The sequence below is a fragment of the Aethina tumida genome, chromosome 1 (genome assembly GCF_024364675.1).
Source record: "Aethina tumida isolate Nest 87 chromosome 1, icAetTumi1.1, whole genome shotgun sequence".
Classification (NCBI taxonomy): Eukaryota; Metazoa; Arthropoda; class Insecta; order Coleoptera; family Nitidulidae; genus Aethina; species Aethina tumida.
Window position 1 is genome coordinate 75,798,311 of NC_065435.1, and position 24,840 is coordinate 75,823,150.

Consider the following 24,840-nt stretch of genomic DNA (forward strand, 5'->3'; position numbering starts at 1 on the left):
CACTTTCGATTTCTTTAAGTATCTTAGGGGAATATTTACTACACCAATTGCAATATAAATTGTTAGTATTACTAATAAAGAGAAAATTATAATTGATTAATTGTTTGTTTTATGTTCTCGTCTCAAACATAATCCACCGTTCCTTTTATCCATAGCCCGGTCCGTTTGATGCCTCAATACCTGTATCATGAGTTGCATATATAGCATATGTGACTAAAACATTTCTTTGTAGCATCTAGGAGTAAATTTAAACTTAATAAAACTTTTATTTTCATATTTCACATATACTTACTAATTAATTGATTTAATAAAATAATGAAATCCCAACCAGTTAAAACCTTTTAATAAGAGATACATAGTAGTAAGTGTATATAATGTATATACAAAATATATCAAAGAACACTTAATCATGCATCCCAGTAAACTAATCTTATTATATTACGACAGAGACTTTATGTTTTACAATGTCTTAAAAATACCATCAAACATTGGGAACTTGTTTACATTCAAAATAAAGTACCTATTATAATGATTAATATTATTGTTACTTATATGGAAATAGTATAATAAACAGTCCCTAATAGTTTTTTCTGTGAAAATTTAGAGATATTTTATATTTTATAACAATAAAAAAGAAAGAAAACAAAAATATCTGCAAATATATTTATTTAAGTACGACTTAAACAACATAACTTAAATTACATAAATACATGTTCCAATACAGTAAATAAACTAAACGAGTAACAATTGGTTTAACTAACTTAATTTAAGGTGTTACTATCACTAAACAGGGCAAGAATAAATGTATGACTACCATAAAAATGATGCTCGCAAATGAAATTCATTTGAAATCGAATAATAAGAATAACGCTATTTTAAGTGTTCAAGAGTTCAAAATATTCTTACATGTCTAGTGTTTAAAAACGTATTAACGTGTTATAAAATCTGAAATCCGTAACAATTACCGAAACTCTTGATATATTTGTCTATAAAGGCGTCACAGATATTTTCAATGAAAATTTCGTTCATTTTAATGAAAATATCTCGATGATTTATCAGCGAGAAAGTCCTTAATTCCTAAGGAACGTTACCAGAGCCAAAAACACTGATTACGACATTCCAATTTATTGCTTTTCAAAATATATTCGTTAAAAATGTCGAACTCGTGTTTTCCAAGCGATTAAAATGAAACCAGATCTATGTCGACTACAGTGTATAAACCAATAGAGTTGCCGATACTACTTTGGCACTAAAAATCGTCTTGGTAAAAACAAAATAATACATAAAAAACAAAATCCCAAGATATGCTGCTCGAATATTGCTAATTGTAAAAGTCTTTACGATCTAAATTTGCGGAAACTTTGGTGATTAAAAATCTAAAAACTGTCAATCCCTAAGAAAAGCACGCGATACAGCAACAGTACTATGTAAGTTTGCTGTACATGTCTTCCAATTGGGGTTTGAAGTAGGACTTAATTTCTGGACGTTTCGACTTCAAAGTGGGCGTCAACAAACCATTCTGAACACTGAATGGATCTGGATGCAAGTAAATGTCCTTCACCTAAACAGAACATATTGTTAACAAAAGCAGAGTATTATAAAAATTGTTCTTAATACCTGTTCGAATGATTTCAAACCAGCATCTTTACCCTTAGTAATCATATCGTCAAGAATTAATTGTTTAACTTCAGGATGATTGCAAAGAACGCTGAAAGTACCACTTATTCCATTCTCAGACGCCCAACATTTGATCACATCTACGTCAGGAACTACGATTGCAATGATACACGACTAAAAGAGAATAAATTAAAAACGAAATCAGAACCAAATGTTTGTATTACCTTCAGTGATTCGCCGTGTACGAAAACTTGACTAACGTATTGGGAACGGATGTAAATATTTTCGATCTTTTCCGGTACGATATACTCGCCCTGTGACAGTTTAAAGATGTGTTTCCTTCTGTCGATAATTTTCAATGTACCGTTCTGAAAGACAACATTGAACAAAAACACTTCTGCTTTTAAAACATTACTTACTGGCAGCCACATTCCAACATCTCCGGTGTGATGCCAACCTTGTTCATCAATAGTCTCTTCAGTTTTGGCGAGATCCTTGTAGTAGCCTTGGAATACATTGGTTCCTTTAACACATACTTCGCCTTGGTTATTCTTAGCCCAGTATTCCATTTCGGGCACGTCTACAAGTTTAACACAGCAGCAAGCTACTGGAGGACCAACATGACCTGGCACGTGATCGCCTTGGATTGTCAGAGTGATTGGGGCGCAACATTCTGTTTGTCCGTATCCTTCCACCACCTAAAAATAACAATTAGAACGGAAATTTTGAATTGAGAGGAATTTGTTACCAGACATCCTAAGGCGCATCTGATGAAGGTAAGGACGTTTTCTGCTAGAGGCGCGGAACCAACCAACATCAGTCTTAGTCTTCCACCCATTCCTTCCTGAACTTTTTTGAACACTAACATGTCCCAGAAACTGTTACTTCTTATTATGCCACTAAAAACAAACAAACGGTTCAGTTTATAAATATAAATAGAAATAAAAACAATTACCGCTTAAGTTCGTTTTCTTTGGCGGTAACGGCCATATTAAACAGCATTTTCTTAATGCAACTCTGGCTGATTTCCGCTTGCACTTTATCGTGTATTCTGTTTAATAGTCTCGGAACAGCGGGGCAAACTGTAGGTTTTAAAGCCTTCATATCATCCGAAAGTCTTCTGATGTCTCCAAGGTAATAACCGACAGCTGCGCCCATCATAAACATCGCGTTCTGCAATATTTAATGAATTGATTACACACCTTAAATATAAACGTTTAAATTGTTACCTCACAACAGCGTTCGAGCATGTGGGCAAGCGGGAGGAAGGAGATCATGGTGTCAGTGCTGCGGAGCTTGTGGTCGCCCATTTGGAGAATAACCGCACTCACAGAGGCGATCACGTTCTCGTGGGTAAGCATCACACCTTTCGGATTACCGGTCGTTCCGCTTGTGTAACAAATCGTACACAAATCCGAAGGTCTTGGAGGCTTTAATGACAACATAAGTTTTATCGAAATTAAAGACGGGAGAGACTACTTACAACTTCGTTATGATTGGACTTGGCGCCCAAGTGTTCGATATCCGACATCTTGACGATCTCAATACCCAAGTTTTTAGCCCTTTGTTTTGTTGCAGGTCTGATGTCTTTGTAAGTGATCATCTTCCTCAAACATCTGGGCGAACGTTCCATCAACAGGTTGCATTTCTGATCGTCTTCGACGAACACCACGTTTATTTCAGCTACAACCAACAACTTTAATAAACAGCTTCAATAATTATAAAGTAAATTACCTTGTTTGATAATGAAGGCACATGCGTCTGGACCGAGGGTGTCGTAAAGTGGCACCAGGACCATGCTGTAACAATAAACAGCCTGCTCGGTTAAGATCCATTCTGGACAGTTCTGCGAGTAGATGCCGATTATTGTGTTGGTGCCTGGCTGGTAACCTTGAGATATCAGGCCGGCGCCCAAATTTCTCGCTCTAAGCAGCGCCTCGTTGTAGTTCAGCCATTGGTATGGCTTTGAGTAGGATTCCCTCCAACCCAAACAAGGTCCATTATCTTAAATTGGAAGGAATTTATTATTTAAAATCTCGAATCTTTCTCGAAGTGTACTTACTTGATTCTTTTGCTCCCCTTCTGAAAGATTCGTATATTGTCCTCGTATCAGGATAAAGGTAGCTGACGAATTTTCCTTCCTTTGCCTCTTTGAAGAATCTAGAGACACGTATAAGATCTGGTCCCTGGAATAAACGTCATTAAAAAGTTAATAACTCAAACTCTAGTTAACATTTCAGGTTTTTATGATTATTTATAGAGGTGTGTTTGATTTGGATCTTGTCCAGGATTAATGCCGATTTTTTACATATTTCATATTAAAGTTCAGCGTCTCTCAATTTAGACTCTTATAAATAAATATAATATGTAAACAAACAACCAGTATATAATTCTGATTGGTGGTATCAATCAATTTCAAAGTCATATTCAAAAACTACTCTCAAAAACAAATAAAGATTAGCTAATTTAGACAGTGTTTGCATAAATTGCAGAAAGTGCATGATTTGTTTGTGCAATGTGCCAACATGTGTTGAAATATTTACACAGTTTTTACGGTGCATTTCACATACATGGCCACTCAAAAATACGGTTTTTATATTGTTTCGATTGGAATCAAACAAGGTTATGGGACAACAAAAACAATTTTATTATTATTAATTTATGCCTGTGACAGATTTATATATTTTTAAGCACAAGCAAGTAAAAATAGCCTGTAAATTTTGCACCTGTTGACCGCGCTTATAAATAAACAGTTACTATTAAATACTTTTCTTTTAAAACATGTCGATATTGATTCACTTTGATGAATGATTTAAAACGCTCACATGGAAAAACTGTTTGTATATTGAAATTAGATAGTAGAACATAAATCTGTCGTATTTCTGTTGTGTCTGTTTATTGCAAATAACGTAAATATTGTAATTTTCTTGACAGGTCAAATTATTGTTTAGACACATGTAAATTATAGAGTTGAATTTTACTGCATTAGTGCAAAGTGCTATTGGTATAAATCAACTTTATGTTAAGTGTTCTATGACCGGTTTATTATGTAATTTTAAACAGTCCATCATTTATGAAAGCATTTTTATTTTAAATTTTTGGCTCAGTTTAATGTGTCAAAGTTAATAATTCAAACGAATAATTTTTTACATCGGGATTCAAAGTATAAAACATGTAGTGGCACAATATGTTTATTTTAATTATAAAATATTTTAGTAATCAATATACATGATAAACATGTTGGATGTTAATAAAATGAGAAATCGAAGAATAAATAAATTAAAAAAAACTGAGTATTGTTGAACAGCTTTAAAATGAAGAATTGCAATGTAATGTTTGAACTAACAAATTATTCCTTCAATTTTATCGTTACTTCATCCGTTTTAAGTTTAATAATTGTTCAAAATTATGCAACGAACTTACTTTCCAGTTATAGGTATCAGATTGGTTTTTCAAATTGATGGGAATAGTAACTGGCCTGACACTCGCACAACAACAGTTGCACATCTTCACCAAAAGAAATCAAATCTCAAAATAACCTTCACAAAATCTTCATCACATAAATCACATCCACAGACCGAAAACGAGCCCCGAATCCATCGATCACTGACTCACCAGGAGAATTAGCCACGAGAAAAACCTCTGGCACCAATTCAAAATTTCAGTTTTATATAATACGTATTTTTTACAAGGATTATGTACCGCGTCTAAAACTGTTGGTTCTAGAAAACTTAGAGAATATGTGCGAAATTTGTCTGGTAATTAGTCGCCACTGTTAATCACTTCACGAATTTACAACTTGAAGTTCGTTTTAAAAATGTTAAAACCATCAAATGGGATTCGCGAATCGATTTTCCGGAATTGGTTTTAGAGCAGGATTTGGTAATTCATCAGGAAAAATCGGCGAAACAACATCGCGCACGGTTAGATAACATTGACGTCGCGTGTGCGATTTAAAGCGTCGACGTCCCGACGGTCAACTGGTGTTTTTGGGAGGACGCGTCCGGGAATAACTTATTCCCACCGCCCGATTAAAAGGCGACTGGCCACTAATGTATTTTTTATTATTTATCGACGAACCGTTATTTTGTTTGTACTTAAGCGAACAGGATTTCATCGAAAATAACCTGAAATTAATAAAAAGTTTGCTGAGGGAATGTTACAATTTATTTATTTTTTACTGACATGAATGAAGGTCGAAATATTTTTAGTCTAATTGATGAAACTTTTAGTTAAATTCAAGGTTCAACTTTATGATTTAAGCTATTGAAAAATACAAGGACTTTAAAAAATAACACGCAAACGGGAAAAATTGATAAAACGAAATGATTTTTTCATTGGATTACTATTTCAATTTCGTGTCAGCAATCATAAAACGGACAAGATTTTATCATTCACCAATATTGTCGCACTCAAATAAATAATACAATTGTGGGTCAACCGAGCAATCAATCAATAATCGAAAGGTGCTGATCGCAAAAAAAAAAACACGTGACAAAAATTCGAGACAGCCGAAATTTGTATTTGATTGTGGCAAACAATCTGACATTTTGTGAGTGTTTTTGGCATCGTTCCATCGGGGTTTTATATTTAAAAACCTTGACGTTTTATAACAACAACTACGACAATAAATTATGTTGGGATATCTAATTAGATTTAGGCACAGCAAAATTTGATCGCTATTTCTGGAACCATTATCCGATTTTATCAGTTAAGTCTGTACTGTTACAATTGAACAGGTTAAAAAATGAGCTTCCGGGCAATTTTCCAAACAATTGAGAATAGATTTGACTAGTGGAAATTGGCCGTTTTTAATAGGAATGTCTTAATTGCTATTAGACCATTTGAACAATGTCCAACTCAAATTTCCGCACTCTTTTTTAATTATTACCATCGTTATTCGCTTAAGGCTCCTTTATTAGTTCGTTGGGTGTCTGACCAATAATTAAAGAAGTACCGGTTGAGGTTTTATCAAAACCGCATCGACGTCAAATGTCATGCAAGAACCGTTAGAACAACGAAAAAAAATCGATTCTTGTGCTTAGAAACTGTTGCTGGTCACGATTATGACCGTTTTTTTTTGGTCCTTCCAGAACAACGTGCAAAATCCAACAGTTAACAACCATATGTTGCCTATGGCCAAGACACTAAATTACATTTTTAATACACCATAAAATTCATTCGATACACTCAAACCTAAATATTTAACTTTTGAAGCGCACCATTTTATTTTCGTTCTGATACGTATAGTAAATCTCGACGAAGTGGGTCGTTTATTTTCGTTGTGATAAAACCAGTAAAAACCTGTGGGTGTGCATGAAACATCGTAAATTCGATTATTTTCGACTCACATTCTCTTCTTCGCTCTCCAATAAGCATTGGGCGTCCAGCGGAAACAACGGCTTCTGTTGCGACGGTCTGCTCGCCAGATAGAAGGCAGAAGCTGCAGCTACTCCGGTGAGCGCCAGTGCGCCAGCTCCGCCGCCAATATAGTGGAGGTATTGCTCCATATCATCCACTGAAACAAAATATAAATTTAATCAATGGCCTTCCTGGTAGTACCATGATTTGAAAAAGAAGGGTGAAAATATTTTTAATGGTTAAGAATTGTTGTTATAGAAAAAGAACAGTATTAAATACAAAAGTGTGTCAGTCTAGCGTTCGCCGTTTGAGGTCAGATTGAACGAGCAACAAATCGTACACGCCACTGGAAGTGGGTACCGTAAACGGGGAAAAATAAAGAAGACATTATAAACATGATGCATTAAAACTGCATCTTTCACTTGATCTATGGTTTTCTACTTTCTACGTGTATTTTTAGCGTTTGTCCGTATTTAGTCACGCACAGCTGTACAAGTCCCGGTTTGTGAAGACGGCAATTAAACCAGAAAACGAATGGAATCAACTGGTCGTTTGTTTTATGAAGAAATCCGAGAGATTTCCCAGTTCACATAAAAAACTACCTCTTTAATCTTCAGAGGTTTTGTCTCTACTACTGTGTTTGGTTCACGGTAGTTTGGAATGGTACTATAATTATCTTGGGGATGTTAAAAATAGACGCATGGTCAATGTCAAGTTCTTTTAGTTTCTCTGGATGATTAACCAGTTATTTCCATTTATTTTAATAATTTTACCTTCGTTTACAGTTACACCACGATAACACACTATCGAATAAACATCTAACTGACAAATACGTTTTGTATCAGATAAGGCAGAGACAAATTTAAATTCTTTACTTATTTATTTAATTTATGTTATTTATTATAAACATTTATCAGTAAGAGTAACCAATTTACTTTGATGACGGAAAACTACATGCAAAATTGCACTGCAATCATTAAAAAAAAATCTAAAAATGTATAGATAAACTGTCTGAAGATTAAATTATTTACAAAGTCCATTAAAATAAATCAATATACAGTATTGAATAACGTTTAAAACTGGCCGAGTCTTTATCGATTTGTTGGTTTTTATATATTTTTTTAAATAATTCATTCGATTTAAATGTATGTTGTCTCTAAGAAATTCAGTCTCAAATGTGAATTACTTATAATGTTCATTAAAATTGATATAATATTGTACATATCATTTATAATTATTTTATATATATTATATCTGAATAAAAGTTTTTATTGTTTTCTCTTTTTATATTTTAATGATATTTTTCGTTGCAATTTAATATTTCGTTTTTAACATATTTTCAAGTTCAAACTTATGATATGAAGTTCTTTATCTAAACGTAACTTATGATTGAAGTGTTTATCAATTTTATTCCTACAACCTTGAACATACCTTTAGTATGTATGCCCAAATGCTCCAATTTGAGTGCAGGGATTTTTAAAAAATTAATTGATGATATTTATATAAATCATTGTAAAAATGGATTTTTAAATTTATTAATACGTAATGTGTAGTGTGATAATTAGTTAATAGTGTAAAAAAACAAGTGCAACTAAAAACACACTGAACATCTATTTGCTTTTTGTTGCTAATTGTACAGTTCGTTGATCTGCGTTTGTTTATGTTATTGTCGCGTTGCATAATATTTTTCACAACAAATTTTCGGTATTAATTAACACCTACCGAAACATCACTTTCAATTTTCCCCATTGAGTGGATTTTAAAAATTAGATTCGTGTGACTCACTGTTGCGTCTTCGCCGTTCCTTTTTCCGGATTTTCTCCTTGTTCGTTTCCGGCTTTGTCGCGTTGCCATTTCTGATCTGCCTCTTTAGGTACGACTTGACGTTCACAATCAACGAATCCATTTTCCTGTTTCGGTAGTACCCGCCACTAACATTCACACACACGAAATGTCGCGCATCAATCGATGGTAGTGCCCAACGGAGCACGGCACCACGTCGAAAAGTACCTTGGAACCGAGCCGTTCCAGCGTTATATCTGTAGCGGTAAATTAGATGAATTTTGCGGTATTTGGTCGGGTTTGCCGGCCGCTAAGTGGGGAGCACGCGGTTTGGAGATGTTGGCAGAAAGGGGGGCAGAAATGGGTCGAACGAGGGAAATTGACAAGCGACTCCAAATCGTACCGCACTTCTAATTACCTTGGATATTGAAAAAAAAAGCAGAGAAAAATTAACAGTGGAAGTAGAAATCGGGTACGCCAATGCGGAGTTGGGGGATGGTAATTTATCGTGGATCTCGGATTACACACGATCCGGTCGAAAGAACGGCGCTGAAACGAACAATCGTGCTACCAGCTACCGGTTCTCCGTTTTGATGACGGTACTGAATAAAGTACCACCGTAATTTATTAACCTGAATCCGTGTTTCTTTTCGCTGTAAGATAAAGCCAATTATCTTTGTCATTCTACTTACGTTGTCGTTGCAAACACAAGGAACTTGTTAGCAGTACTGAGGTACTGAATTGGCAGTTTTTTAATAAAATGGAAATAAGATGTTTTTGCACATATATAGACAACCTTGATAAACTATATCTAAATGTATAGTAGCATTTTTACGACAATTATATTTATTAGTACCCTACATTATTATCAGTACCAGTCGGACCAAGTAAACATTTCCTTGATTTAGCTGTAATTGTGTTATAGTCTAACAATAATATAATACCACCGGGGGGATATAAAATAAAAAATACAGTACCACTACACAATTGAAATTACGGTACTTCGGAGGCAGATTCGACATACGTCAAATCTTTAAACCAGTTTCGTGGGCCGAGAGAAAGAGATGCTGAAACGTCGGATCACAAGCGTATCCGAAGACGTTCACCTAACGAAAAATTAAATATGTGCTGTCACTGAAATGGTATCACCGTATAAATAACCGATTAGAGAGCTTTTGGTCGGAATTATGCTGCAAAAATACGTTAATGTTTTGGCTAGGTTCTTACGGGAACCGATGAGGTTTTAAATTATTTTTATTGGTAGCACCAGCGTTAATGAATTCTGAAACGAGTGGACACTGAAGTGATTTCGCGTTGGTGTCTGAATGCAGTTTAGTACTTCCTGCAACGCCATCGCACAAATCTGGCACGGACACCTGAAAAAAATCAACAGTACCCACACAATGACTAATTTGCAGGAGGAAACAGCACATAATTGCATCTGGTAACGGGATTAGAGCGAACCGGATAAATCGGTCGAAACTTTGTGCAACAATAACGGAAACGCGCCGATATAATCATCGTGGTCCACTTATTTTTTAATTTTTTTAACGTTACATTCTTTTTATTTTCGTTTACCGTAGCGAATCGTGCGTTGAACCGGATGGTACCGACCTCTCGGTGTTATTTTTAGCTGTGGAGGTGTCGACGAAGGGCCGACCTCTTTTTCTCCGCTCGCAAGTTTGTTTTAATAATTCAGCCAGTTTGCGTGGTTGATGGATCGTTGTTCGAATGAAGGTCACGTATTGGGAACCTGACAGATGCTACCGGTTTATCATATCAACCGAAATCAATCAATTACTGTCACGAAAGGTTAAGAAAATTAAACGAATATATAAAGGAGGAAAATGAGAAAATTACTAGCCGATCAGTTAGTTACTGATCAAATATTAAAGGGAACTCTTCCCAAACATCAATTGTTTCTTTTAGAGAACACTTTCAGATACAAATGTCTATTTTAGTACAGAAGTGGTTGTAAACATTGATGTTTTGGAGGTGGCTGTCGTTCTACTATGATTAGCATATGGTCCACGGAGGATCGCGACCCGGTTCCCGTCCGCAGCAAGATAACGGCACCGCCAAGGTCAATCAAGGTATTCCGGCGTTCGCAGGTGGCACGGAACCGTCGTCGCGAATACGGGAACCTCACGCATGGTGCGTGCGGTTCCTTGACCTCCCGAAATTGCCGTTTAATTGTACCAACAATTTGGGATCAATTGTTCCCGCGGTAACGGTACCACGGTGAGTCACAATCGGCGAGTCCTTTCTCTATCGGCATGGCAACGCGATGAGGATGCGGACGGGATGAGAGGAGTGGAAGCAACGAGATCAACGTCTGTTGTTGGTACAGTGACCAAGTGAACGCGGATCGGGACATTCACCTGTGGTAGGCGTATGTGGTACCCGAACACGCTCCAGTACCAACATCCAATGCTACGTATCGTTCAAGTCTTTGCATGATGAAAAAATTATGGATTTATGGGTACATAAAAGCCAAACAAAAACACGGACGAGTTTTCTATTATTAAATTTTTTATTTGTATGCATAATTAATTTGTTCGCTGGTTATCTTTGTGGCCACTCTATAAGATTTACATGCCGATACAGAAACGAAACGAATAAATTATAAATAAAACCGGTGTTCGCCGTTATTGTACGCAATCATATTTGTTGAGATGCTATTCAAAGAGTACTGTTAAAAATTTAACAAAATGGTTCTCAGAAGTACATAGTTTTGCAACATGAGATTCATTATTTTGGTTTGTTTTGTTTAAAAACATCTCTTTAAGGAGATTGCCATTACTTTAAATTTAATTAAGTAACCGCGACCCCCTTTAAAAAGTATTCACGTCCCCGACCTGACTCATGTTTTCAAACATGCACAAATGACATTGTGCCATTTATTACTTGGTTATGATTGTGATTTCATGAAATTCTAAACAAATTGAAACAGAGTAATAAATACAATGTTTCCGGTTAAAAACTGAACAGACGTAATGATCATACGATAGTGTTCATAATTGCGGTATAAACAAACCAATTGACTTCAATTCTATTAATAAATGCTGAAAATATTATAAATTAAATTTTCTACGCATTCCAGAGAACTAGTTTTAAAATCGCAACTTTTACTTACTCAAACCCATCTTTGTTTTTTCTCGTCACTGACCAAACCACTTGAACTTGAACACAGAACTGAATAGTGACAATAATTTATATTATTGATGAAGACTAATGAATTGTGTGTGTTTTAATACAATTTGATTGTCTGCATCTGTGTTGATACTGTTGTTACAAAGTTCACACAGTTTTATTTACAACAATTATTAACAGAGAGAAGAAAACTATGTATTTGCGATTAGTTTAGTGGTTTTCTGTGTTTATGTTGTTGGTATTTGGTCTCAATGATAACATAATTGATTTTATAATTACCTACTAACAAAATAATGTTAATTAGTTTAACTGTACTTGTTTACAGTTCTTATCTATTTACAAATAATGTTAACAATGATGTAAAAAAAAATCTCGCCCCCGGGTGGGCTCGAACCACCAACCTTTCGGTTAACAGCCGAACGCGCTAGCCAATTGCGCCACGGAGGCTTTGTATCTGTTTTCAATAATCACTTATTTCTATTCCAATCATTCACGTTTATCTTATTTATTAACAATTGTAAATAAATATTTATCAGTTGCTTTTGAAATGATAAAAATAAAGAATATACTATAGTTACAATGTAAATATTATACACTTTCCATAAACTTTACATCATTTATGTCTTAAAAAAAAAGTCGAAATGTAGCCTCCGTGGCGCAATTGGCTAGCGCGTTCGGCTGTTAACCGAAAGGTTGGTGGTTCGAGCCCACCCGGGGGCGTATTTTTTATTATTATTATCAGTCGATTTATATAAGAAGTTATAAGAGAACTACTTATTATTATGCGTTTTTGTTTATTTGATTTCTAATTTAAAACTATTTGTTTTTTTTTCGGATTGAATATATAATAATAATAATAATAATAATAATAATAATAATAATAATAATAATAATAATAATAATTAGTTTTATTTTATATATTTCTTATGTTCATTAACAATTAAATATGAAAAATATGTAAAATAATCCATTAATAAAATATTTTTGTATATCTGCCAAAAATTAGGCAACGAATCCTGCGTCACGCCATGCTGAAAACGCCGACATGTGAATCCTGCAAATTCCGAAAATCAACTCACCAATCTTAGCGAAATCCATTTTGTGAATTGTCGCATTTAACAACACCCCAATTCCGAACATCTCCCTCAATTTCCATAAACAACAATCACAGGCACTTTGTTCACTATTCAGTAAACGACTATAATTATCAACCTCAACTATTTTACACTCAGGACGATTGTTATGACAGGTAAATGTAAGAACAGGGTGTAACACTCAAACGTTTAAACGAAAATTATAGGGAAACGGTAACAAAAAGGATTTATTGACTAAAATCACAGTCGTATTTATGCAGTTCGGTAGACGCAAACTGAGAAAGGACACGACCGCACGTAGCAGGATTCGTGGCCTGACTGCACGACATCCACCCTGCCAGGACGAACGAGGGGGCGAGTTTGTACTCGGCGTTGCGTCATCAACCACAATGGGAAGAACACTCAAAGAAATTTCCCCTATTTATCGCTTTTTAAAGGATTTAATGTTTTGAAGATTTTTTTCAAACCATTCATAAATTTTAATTCACTCTAATTTATTTTATTTCAAAATATATTTTATTTATTTTTTTTGCTTTTTAACTTACAATTATTGTGTTATTGTTTGTACATTTTATTTAAATAAATTGTCGTTTTAAGTACCTGATAAATCGTAATAATTATATTATCTCAAATTCATAATCGTTCACAAAATGTGGGCGGATTGCCACTGTGCGCTAACAGGATCGTATTGCCCCTATTGATTTAAATATTTATAATCCCGTTAACGGACAGGTGGACATCAAAAATTTAAGTCAATTGTAGGAACGACCCTAATTACCAAAAATACTCAGTTCCTCCTTTATTAAAAGTGATAAAAAATAAACCAGCAGGCAAACTTAACAAATTACTAGAATCATCAACCAAACCCTTACATTAATAATGTGTATTATTATAAATTATTCAACTCCCAAACGTAAAACTTATATTGTTAATTTCCCTCAGTTAATATTATCAACTTATCACGCGATCTATTTATTAAAATAGCTACGAATAATTGCGTGGCAGTAAACCCCCACAAGAAACAGTCAAATTTTTTCACCAACCCGCAGGAATGTGCGATTTTCATTGGGGATTGTTGCGTCACCGTTGCAGGAGGTCGATACAATCGTCCGGTTTGAAACGGGGGTTTTCTGGATCAGTTTCGTTTGTATAAATCAGGGGTAATGGCACAAAGTTCAGGAGTTAAGCTATTAATCAATCCTTGCCGCATCCAACTAGAATTTTGTAATGAAATGTCTTCTAAATTTAGTTTATACTATTTAAAAAATTCATAAATTAAAAATCTGTTTATATTTTTGTTCAAGCTATTTTCAACATAATTTAAATATAATTATTATCACGAATCGTAAAATTTAAATGTTAGTAAAACTATTATTATTATTTATCAGCATACGTATATAGGTGGTAATAAGTTGAACATGAACAATAACTTAATAATTTATAATTAAAAATGATGAAGAAAGAAGTGAGAATTTCCCCAATTTGAAGAACCCTTCTGTAGCATTTATAGTATAAACCATTTAATAATACATATTTAATTAAATTTGTTTAAAAAATAGGCAATAAAATAGAACACTAAATCACATAATATTTAAAAAATGATAACTATCATAAAAATTAATTGGAATATTATTATAAAATTTTCAATTGCTTATTAGAATATTCTTTGTGAAAATATAGTATGTGTATGAATTATTTTCAAATTTAATTATTCTTCTTCGTCAAAATATTTACTCACTGCATTGGTTTTAGTAGGATTGAAGCAGCAAATAATACTGATATTATTAAAAAAGTCATCAGATATTAGTTAACCGAGTTCTGTACACGGTACAAGGAAATTAAAAAATGGACAACACTCTAACTTCCCCAAATTGATGATATAAACTCTTATATATAGAATATAGTTTTTCAAATGAAATTGTTTTTTTTTTCAATAATTAAATATTGCTTCAACGTTATCATATTATCCAAGTAGTATATAACAGAACCGTCTACCCCACATAGATCTATAACAGTGGATGTGGTAACGATAAAGTTGTTACTCCATTAAAACAATATTAAAATGGAGATATAAATTGATACATTGTGGGCGTTTTCCATCTTAAATGAGCCACGTAGAGATTACTTTTATTTAATGGTTTAATAGATTATATATTATCTTCTGTAAAGAACCCCTAAAGCGTTTTAACATTTACCAAATAGAGAATAATTTAGTTAAAAAGAAATTGTAGTAAAATATCTTCATCAATGAATTTTACTATCAAAAACGATAACAATATAAGTTAATAATTAATTTAGTACTTCGTATTTTCACCTCTGCTTTGTAATAAAGCATTTATACGCCTATGCATCTTATTAGATTATAAATAAATGCTTGAGGGATATTATTCCATTTTTCTACTGCACCTCGCCAGCAACGGCGAATTAATGTGAATAACTAATCCCATACACGCGCAATTGGATTCATTTCTGAAGAATGTGGTCGCCACCCGATTTTTTCATTTTCACCATATCCAAGAACGTTCTGGACCGTTTCGATTAGATGTGGGCGAGCATTGTTGTCTATAAATACGAAATTGGGACCCACCTCCTCTTGTATTCGTTGTATAATACGTCGAATTATAAGATCAATGTAAAATTGTCCAGTCATTGTTACAGGAACATGTACCAAAGCAATGCCCCTTCCATATATAATTACACCCCAAAATATAACCAGCATATGGAACTACTTCACCGGCAAAACCAGGTCGTTGTTTTTTCTCCCCAAACTTAAATATTACGGCCTTCACTCACTAGTCTTATCCTCTTTTCATTCAAAAAAAGAACATTTGACCATTGAGGCAAAAACCAATTGTGATGAACATGGTCCCATTCCATCCTTGATGTTCTGTATCTAAGTAATAGCCTAGACACTCTTAAACGTCTTCTAAATTGTAGTCGACTAGCAAGAATTCGTCTTCTGATGGTTGCATTCAAAAAGAGTTAATGGCTTGATAGTGACTCCTAAGACTGTTAACAATTATGCACCTATTTCTCATAATAATTTAGTCTATGAGCCTATCTTGTCTGGCAGTTGTCACCCTTGGATGTTCGCTTGGAGATCTAGAAAAGTTGTTTTCGTTGTTTCGAACGTTTTTATTTTTCATTGCGGAACTGTGGGAACATCGGGGTGTGGATGGTAGTGTCATTAATTTTTTCATTTACGCTTCGAACTTGGTTCTTTTTGGAGGTGCCCTTCTGGTTTTTAGTCGAAGTCGTCGAACTAGTGGAAACAACTTGATTTTCCATTGTAATACTGACAAAACTATTAGAGTTTCGCGACGTGGAAGGTTTTATTGATAATGGTACTGTGCCACTCACTTTTTCTTTCGATAAACGGGCTTGATTCGCTTTTACCATTTGCAAAATCATAGAATTGGAGAATACACAACCAGATGTCTGTTCAAAAAGAAGAAAAAAATGGCAAAACTATTTTGTTTTTATAACAAAAAATACACGCAGTAAACTTACCTTTCTCATTAGTCGAAGAGTTTCCTCATTCTTTTCACTACTATAAGAATATATTGGAGTTTGATAGGTATATAAGTAAAAATTTGTGTCGTAGGTATCTGAGTTTTAGGTGTTCATCTCCGAAACACTATCAGAATCGTCTTTCATAAATTTGGATGTCTTCCATGAACTTATTATATGATCAATCTATTACAGTTGTTCTTTGTTTGCGAATAAAAAGTTGTTGCAACCGACAGTCCACAAATAATTAACCAGTAAGTAATACTAGTTGATTTACTTTGTAACTCTATTGCATAGTTTCTAATAATTGTTTATAATCATATGTCTAAATAGTTGGATGGTAAGATTTTGAAAAACAAAATTAAATAAGAGTTTCTTTTTCTTTCTTAATTGTTATTGATAAAAAACGAACTAATCTTTTTATACATTAGTTGCTTGGTTAGAATCAAGCATAATGATTATATTCAATATTTTTCAAAAGTTTGAATTAAAACATAATTGTAAGTTTAGTTACTTAATATAACAATTACACAATTTAATGTAAAATATGTACCATTTACTTGTTGGCAACACCCTAATCTGAGATAGGTTTCGTCTCTTTCATTAGGTAATATTTTCGCTGTTATTATCCTGATTTCATCTCTTATTTTCTTCTTCAGCTCATCAATATTATTTAGTCTTACTTTAGGATGTTCGTACAAAAAAATCCTGCGGTGTGAGATCTGAAGACCGTATTGACCGCTCGATGCTACCTCGACGTCCTATCTGAGTACAGATTAAAATCCTGCCTAGATACTGGCGAGTAATAACAGGGTAGTGTGCCGAGGCCCCATCATGTAGAAACTGTAACCTTTGGTAAGTCAAATTACGGGCCAAGAGATTCGGAAACGAAAGTATGTTTGCTCCATTAATCATAAAAAAAAAGAATAGCCCCATATAATAGTCTCCATTTTTAGAGCTGCCCTATGAAATTATAAACACGGGACAGTTGAGGGACTGAAATAGCTGGAGTAACAAATTTAACATGTCATAATCAACAACAGACTGTGCTTCAATCTCGATACATTTCTGACATGGCTCACCTCTCGATATCGTACCTCTTTTTTTCTCTTGGTACCTTGATTTACTGGTGGCAAGTCGAGACAGACGTACAACCTCGCATTGAGTTCACGCCCTGTCTCTATATATAAACATTATCAAAATTTCAATTTTTAGCGATTCACTTAAATAAAACATTTTTGCAAGTTAGCAACAACAATTCATTTCTCTGAATACGGTATACAAACTAATTATCAATCAATTGACAATCACGTTTTAGTACTGAAAAATATTAAATGTGGTCAGTACAGTGGATTCACCTTTCTGTCACCTTTCCAATAAGGAGTCGTATTGCTGCATTTGAAAAAAAATTGGGTGTGATTTTGGACTTGAAGGGCTTCATTTTTCGAAAAAATATTCAGCTCCCCAGTAGCAAATTTGTTCAAATTAATGTTTCCACTTTGTATTTTAGCCAAGTTTTCCAGGTAAATCATCTAAAAAATCGGATAATATATTATGCAAATATTATTTTACAATTTTAGTTGTACGATAATACAACAGAACCGATTAAAAAGTCCAGATTGTACGTGTTAAGTGTAAAGTTGTTTCTCCTTCAAAACTTTTAACTCAGTTTCAGTTGGATCATAGAGCATTTTTATTGTAACGTGTAAAATTCACAATTAACGTTGTGAGAATAGGTCACCAGTTTACTATTTTAGGTAGATGTTATAGTGGTTAAATCAATTAATTTACGAAGTATTTTTTGTATTTGATGTAAGGCTAAATTTGGTTAAAAATTTATTTCGAATTGGTTAGAAAGAATAGTTTTCATTTCCTTATTGAGTATTGCTCTGAGTACTATTAAGCCTTTCGAACTTTTTGTAACTTTGTGGTTGGTTTCGAACTTTCACCTTGTTAAAGCCGTACGAATTTGTAATTTCTTTTTAAGGACATTCTTTTTTTGTTGTTTGTACCATCTGGATATTTTTGATCCCGTCCCTGTGATTACCAATGTCAATCTCCAGCTGAGGAATCCCTCAATTTACGCACTGGCCATTCCTGACCACCAGTATCTCAGTGGTATGGATAAGAATCTAGCTTCTATGGCTGTGTCGATAATGTCTCTAACTAAATTATTAAGAAAAAAGCGTTTGATATTCAGTTTGCCTGTTTTACTGTCTCTATCGTGTTTGATGTAGCAGCCTCACACGTGTGATTTGCGATCTTTATAATTCCATTATCTTTTTATAATTTTTAATGATTTAGAGTATCATCCTCCCGATCTTTTACTAGCTTAATTTGCTTGATTTAGATGTTATATTATATCAAAGTGTAGACGCACTTTCTTCGTTCTTTTTTTTGACCAAACCATGGGTATCATGCCTACCTGACATCTTCTCTTGACGTGTACTCTATGAAGTTATTCATATTGGCCTTTGTGGCCGAACTTATAACAGCCTATGAAAGAGTATTAAGGCGAAGTTGATGGTTCGAAAGCCGCCTTTTTAGTATATCCCATGGATGCCTTATAGGATTTAGGGCAGGTGACAGTTTCGAGCTGTTTGAACACAATTTCTAAGCGATGCGAACAAGGATTGTCGTCAACAAAAGCAGTTGTCGCAGATAGGAACCTGAAAATTTGATAGTACACCATAACCTTAAAGTGGTTAAAATTCTTGGACTCCATGATTTCAAGAAACACCACATCTAGACCAGATGTGAACTCGACGATTAACTTCCTACAGACTTCCATCCAATGAAGTGAGTTTATGTCTTTATGTTTGTGTCAAATTTCATAAAAATTAATAAAATAATTATGCTAAAATATATACAATCAAGTACAATTAAAGTGGATCCATTTATATTCACATATAAAATAAATATTAATATCCTACAAATGCGTGTAATAACTGATTAAATTACGTTTACTGAAAATTTTATTATATTAAAAGTGATTATAGAGAGGTGCGAACAGAGATAGTACAAAGAAAGCTTTCTTATTAAATCAATTCAAAAATTAAGATTTTTATATTTTTGTTTATATTTATATATAAATATAACGAATAAATGAGAAAAATGATGTTTTACATGTTTATTACTAAACAATGAATAAACGAAGGCATGTTACAATTAAATTTTAAAATAATTTAATTAAACTACTAAGTGGTTTTAATTCTTCTTATTGTCCAACTTTTGTTTTTTGGCTTTGGCTTTGTCTTTCTTCGACATCGTAGAAGTCTGTGTGGCTTGTAAATTAATACATCTTGCTAAGTCGGAAGTGGAAAAATTTTGCTCAGTGGGTAATGGGGCTAAGGTTCTTCTTGGTGCTGGTATCTGAGAGTTGCTCTCCAAACCGCTTCGAGGGGGAATCTCGTTATCTGGTTGCCTCGATTTTGCCGTATGATCTGCAAATTATTTAGTATAGTAATATGTAAAATAAATATTACTTATTATTCTTGGTTTGTGAATAAAAAATTGTGGATTATTTAGACGCATGAATTGATTAGAGATTACGACTAGCTAATGTGTAACAAAAACACATAAATAATTATTAACTAACATCCTTAATTACTTTTGATTTTGTTCTTTTATAGATAGATCACTAACTACTACAATTCGAATTAAAATTATAAATATTAGTAATTATTAATTATTAATACCAGTTTTGGGTGTGTTTGACGAAGGTGTCGGCTTGGGAACTGGATACATAGTAGTTACCGGCGAGGTACTAATAAACTTGGTTGTGCTGCCGTCTGTGGAAGGTTTTATTCCTACTGTTACCGGCATTCTACCATTCACATACATCCTCTGATGAAACTGTTTACTTACTGAAATCAAAAATGAGCAACATTAGCACTCATCCTTAAAATTTTAGTTTTTCTGTTTTATGTTTTCACTATGATTTCCTACTATAGTTAGAAGTAAAATTATGAATATTGCAAACATTAGTAATTGTTAACAAATAATACCTAACGCAAATGGCGACGTACGAACTGAATACATTGGACTCGGTGGGGTAACAGTATAATCTCTGGTACCACCTGCTGAAGAAGGCCCTCTTCTTATTGTTGCCGGAGGGTTATCTCCATATATCGAAGGACGATGGTGCCGATGGCACGGATGACGCATCCGTTTCACTGAAAACAAAAATGAGCAACGTTAGTATTCATCCGCAAAATTGTCATTTTGTTGTCGCAGGTGATAACTGAGTAATAATACAATTCTAAGTAAAATTACATATAATGTGACCCACTTGAAAGCGGGACACTTCCAAAAAATTTGTATTTTTCTTCCGGTTTTAACAAACTTTTTTTCAATTGTAAAGCATGAAAGTATGTACTTATACTTATACCAGGGGTGGCCAAGCTCCTTGATAGTCCGAGCCATTTTTCTAAATTTAAAATGTTGCGCGAGCCGCAATTAAATACGTATTTAAAAGGTATGCAAAAAAGGTATTAAATTTTTTTTACAGAAATTATATTTATTGAAAACATAAATAAAAGTAGAAAATATGTATATCGAATTTAAATATTAAAAATTAAACGCATTTATTTCACTTCTCTTGATAATTCTTGAATAAAAAAAGAACTCTGGTACATTTATCGAGAGTCACAAATGATCCTTCAAAGAGTCACAGGTTGGCCACCTCTGGTATATACCAAATTTCTTTACAAAATTATGCATATTCTGTATAAAAATTAAAAATCATTTTTTTATCGAATAGTCTATAGATTAAACTGTCAAATATTTAGTATATACCCATTTCAGGGAGTGCTTAATCTAGTTGTGTTGTTTGATTTACTATAAAAATTTTTCTAGTAAGATTTCTTCCATACCTAAAAATTACTCTGTAGATTTCGGTTTTGGACCAAAAATGAGACATTTTGTCTATAACTGTGTAATTTTATGCTTTACAGTTAAAAAAAAGTTTTCAAAAACAGACAAAAAATACAAATTTTATGAGGGTGTCTTGCTTCCAAATGAGCCACACTGTATATTATGAACATTAATTTGAACATTACCCTTAGTTTTGGGTTTTTCCACCGGAGGAGATGTTCTGGGAGCTGAAATCGTCGGATATTCCACTGTAGAACATTTTAAATCACTGGTGCCTCCAATTGTACGTCTTAATTTTATCGACGTTGGCGTACTGTGCTCCACTTGAAATGTCATAGTGTTGGGGTGACCGGTTCCAAACGTCTGTTCGCAAAAACCAATATATTTTTTTAAAACTGGTATAAGTATTTGTAACAAAAGGAAAATAGATAACTTACCTCCCTAATTTGACGACTGACATCTCTATTGTCAGTTTTGGGAATCTCATCGGAAGAAATATTTCTTTTGTGTGTGCGGCGTCTGGAAACGTCGGGGGCACTTTCCGTGATAGCCGTGCGTTGTCCCGCCATCTGAGTGTTTTGATTTTCAATTGTTTGCGGTGGTGGCATCACAGTATCAGGTTTCGGGTCCTCCGAATTACTTCGAAGACAACTTATCTCCCTCATTTGACGGCTGACATCTCTATTGTCAGTTTTGGGAATCTCATCGGAAGAAATATTTCTTTTGTGTGTGCGACGTCTGGAAACGTCGGGGGCACTTTCCGTGATAGCCGTGCGTTGTCCCACCATCTGAGTGTTTTGATTTTCAATTGTTTGCGGTGGTGGCATCACAGTATCAGGTTTCGGGTCCTCCGAATTACTTCGAAGACAACTTATCTCCCTCATTTGACGGCTGACATCTCTATTGTCAGTTTTGGGAATCTCATCGGAAGAAATATTTCTTTTGTGTGTGCGACGTCTGGAAACGTCGGGGGCACTTTCCGTGATAGCCGTGCCTTGTCCCGCCATCTGAGTGTTTTGATTTTCAATTGTTTGCGGTGGTGGCATCACAGTATCAGGTTTCGGGTCCTCCGAATTACTTCGAAGACAACTTATCTCCCTCATTTGACGGCTGACATCTCTATTGTCAGTTTTGGGAATTTCATCGGAAGAAATATTTCTTTTGTGTGTGCGGCGTCTGGAAACGTCGGGGACACTTTCCGTGATACCCGTGCGTTGTTCCGCCATCTGAGTGTTTTGATTTACAATTGTTTGCGGTGGTGGCATTACAGTATCAGGTTTCGGGTCCTCCGAATTACTTCGAAGACAACTTATCTCCCTCATTTGACGGCTGACATCTCTATTGTCAGTTTTGGAAATTTCATCGGAAGAAATATTTCTTTTGTGAGTGCGGCGTCTGGAAACGTCGGGGGCACTTTCCGTGATAGCCGTGCGTTGTCCCGCCATCTGAGTGTTTTGATTTTCAATTGTTTGCGGTGGTGACATCACAGTATCAGGTTTCGGGTCCTCCGAATTACTTCGAGGACAACTTATCTCCCTCATTTGACGACTGACATCTCCATTGTCAGTTTCGGGTATCTGATCGGAAGAAATATTTCTTCTGCGTGTGCTGCGTTCGGAAACGTCGGGGGCTCTTTCCGTGATACCCGTGCGTTGTCCCACCATCTGAGTGTTTTGATTTACAATTGTTAGCGGTGGTGACATTACAGTATTAGGTTTCGAGACCGGCGAAGTATTTAGAAGAGAATATAGCCTCTCCGTGATTTGAGTATGGAAATCTCCATATTCAGTTTCGGGAATCTGATCGGAAGAAATATTTCTTCTGCGTGTGCTGCGTTCGGAAACGTCGGGGGCTCTTTCCCTGATACCCGTGCGTTGTCCCGCCATCTGAGTGTTTTGATTTACAATTGTTAGCAATGGTGACATTACAGTATTAGGTTTCGAGACCGGCGAAGTATTTAGAAGAGAATGTAGCCTCTCCGTGATTTGAATATGGAAATCTCCATATTCAGTTTCGGGAATCTGATCGGAAGAAATATTTCTTCTGTGTGTGTCGTGGCCTGAAAGTTCGGAGATACTATCCGTGATACCCGTGCGTTGTTCCGCCATCTGAGTGTTTTCATTTAGAATTGTTTGCGGTGATGACATTACAGTATTAGGTTTCGAGACCGGCGAAATATTTCGAGGAGAACGTAGACTCTCCGCGATTTGAATATGGAAATCTCCATATTCAGTTTCGGGAATCTGATCAGAAGAAATATTAATTCTGATTGTGCTGCGTTCGGAAACGTCGGGGGCACTTTTCGTGATACCCGTGCGTTGTGCCGCCATCTGAGTGTTTTGATTTACAACTGTTAGCGGTGGTGGCATTTCAGTATTAGATTTCGGGACCTCCGAATTACTTCGAAGACAACTTACCTCCCTGATTTGATGACTGACATCTCTATTGTCTGTTTTGGAAATCTGATCGGAAGAAATATTTCTTCTGCGTGTGCCGTGTCCTAAAACTTCGGAGACACTTTCCGTGATACCCGTGCGTTGTCCCGTCATCTGAGCGTTTTCATTTACAATTGTTTGCGGTGGTGGCATTATAGTATTATGTTTCGGGACCTCCGAATTACTTCGAAGATTCTTTTCCAGCTTTTTGCCCGTCTGCGATGATTTTGCCATATAATCTGCAAACTATTTCGTAATGTAGTATAAAACTTTCATTTTTACTAATACTCCCGGTTTGTGCGTACAAAATTATTAACTATGAATTATTTGAGAGATTTGTGTAACCAAGTAAATTTTAGTTGCGTGGTTACTAAAATTTATTAAACAATTGAACATCTAAAAACACAAATGATTAACACTCATCATTCTTGATTTTTTATCGCAGGTGATCACTGTGACTACTAGAATCCGACGTAAAATTAAAAATATTATAAACAATAGCCATTATTAACAATACCCTCAATTTTGTTTTTTTTATGAAAGTGGAGATCTGTGGAAGGTTTTACATTAACAGCAGTCTGTCGTTAGACAAATATATTTTTGTTAAATTTTTATAATTAAATAATTTTTATAATCAAAAACAGGGACAACTAGCCTCTGTCTGATTGAAACGAATGTAAATATATCTTTCCGGAAATCATCTCTGGGAACTCTGCCTGACATGCTTATGCCGTTTTCTTCGATCCAAATATATTCATTTGCTCTACTCTACCAAAATGGTCTTCACTGGGTGTGTTGATATTATGTAACAAGTAACAATCGTAAGCTAAGAACTTCTAAATTAGATTCAGTAAACTCATAACTAAACTCTTTTATTAAATAACTAAATAATTCGTTCCATTTGATTGGAGAAAATCTCAAAACCCATGGGTTTCTGTTTTATAGTGTCAGTAACTAATTGAATTTCACACTTCGGTTCGGTCATTCTATCGATTTACTTAATTCATTTCTTA

General features: G+C 34.6%; 2 protein-coding genes and 2 non-coding genes across 8 annotated transcripts; 1 reads left to right on the forward strand and 3 right to left on the reverse strand.

Moving 5' to 3' along the window:
- Positions 1 to 649: 649 nt before the first annotated feature.
- LOC109594639 (long-chain-fatty-acid--CoA ligase 1) lies at positions 650 to 13,250 on the reverse strand. 4 transcript variants are annotated; one of them, XM_020009868.2, is made up of 12 exons: positions 12,993 to 13,250; positions 6,969 to 7,135; positions 3,680 to 3,803; positions 3,352 to 3,621; positions 3,101 to 3,300; positions 2,847 to 3,047; positions 2,573 to 2,790; positions 2,366 to 2,516; positions 2,037 to 2,315; positions 1,842 to 1,985; positions 1,618 to 1,791; positions 650 to 1,561 (listed from the first exon to the last, which is right to left on the reverse strand). In XM_020009868.2, exons 1-12 carry the CDS (start codon positions 13,051 to 13,053, stop codon positions 1,424 to 1,426), a joined length of 2,127 nt encoding a protein of 708 aa, XP_019865427.1. In that variant the 5' UTR covers positions 13,054 to 13,250; the 3' UTR covers positions 650 to 1,423. The 4 variants fall into 4 exon arrangements, with proteins under 4 accessions (XP_019865427.1, XP_019865428.1, XP_019865426.1 ...); XM_020009869.2 differs by lacking the exon at positions 12,993 to 13,250 and adding an exon at positions 11,897 to 12,046; XM_020009867.2 differs by lacking the exon at positions 12,993 to 13,250 and adding an exon at positions 8,764 to 8,923.
- Positions 12,287 to 12,360, reverse strand: Trnan-guu (transfer RNA asparagine (anticodon GUU)). The gene has a single exon. It is a non-coding gene; the product is annotated as a tRNA-Asn (tRNA).
- On the forward strand, positions 12,560 to 12,633 carry Trnan-guu (transfer RNA asparagine (anticodon GUU)). Its single transcript has one exon. It is a non-coding gene; the product is annotated as a tRNA-Asn (tRNA).
- Positions 13,251 to 19,632: 6,382 nt separating the features above from the next.
- LOC109594636 (mucin-5AC) lies at positions 19,633 to 24,186 on the reverse strand. 2 transcript variants are annotated; one of them, XM_020009865.2, is made up of 6 exons: positions 23,810 to 24,186; positions 21,830 to 23,056; positions 21,578 to 21,755; positions 20,525 to 20,692; positions 20,216 to 20,383; positions 19,633 to 19,960 (listed from the first exon to the last, which is right to left on the reverse strand). In XM_020009865.2, exons 1-6 carry the CDS (start codon positions 24,059 to 24,061, stop codon positions 19,725 to 19,727), a joined length of 2,229 nt encoding a protein of 742 aa, XP_019865424.1. In that variant the 5' UTR covers positions 24,062 to 24,186; the 3' UTR covers positions 19,633 to 19,724. The 2 variants fall into 2 exon arrangements, with proteins under 2 accessions (XP_019865424.1, XP_019865423.1); XM_020009864.2 differs by having other exon boundaries at positions 21,830 to 23,278.
- Between the last annotated feature and the right edge of the window lie 654 nt (positions 24,187 to 24,840).

Bases quoted from the DNA above. Each gene is read 5' to 3' on its own strand.
- LOC109594639 (XM_020009867.2), bottom strand. From the start codon at position 8,884: ATGGATTCGTTGATTGTGAACGTCAAGTCGTACCTAAAGAGGCAGATC. The intron at 2,316-2,365 runs GTAACAAATTCC...TGTTATTTTTAG, and splicing joins GATGCGCCTTAGGATGTCTG to GTGGTGGAAGGATACGGACA. The intron at 1,792-1,841 runs GTAATACAAACA...ATTCTCTTTTAG, and splicing joins TACACGGCGAATCACTGAAG to TCGTGTATCATTGCAATCGT.
- LOC109594636 (XM_020009864.2), bottom strand. From the start codon at position 24,061: ATGGCAAAATCATCGCAGACGGGCAAAAAGCTGGAAAAGAATCTTCGA. The intron at 20,693-21,577 runs GTAATGTTCAAA...TTTTGTTTTCAG, and splicing joins GGAAAAACCCAAAACTAAGG to TGAAACGGATGCGTCATCCG. The intron at 19,961-20,215 runs GTATTAATAATT...AATAATTTGCAG, and splicing joins GTCAAACACACCCAAAACTG to ATCATACGGCAAAATCGAGG.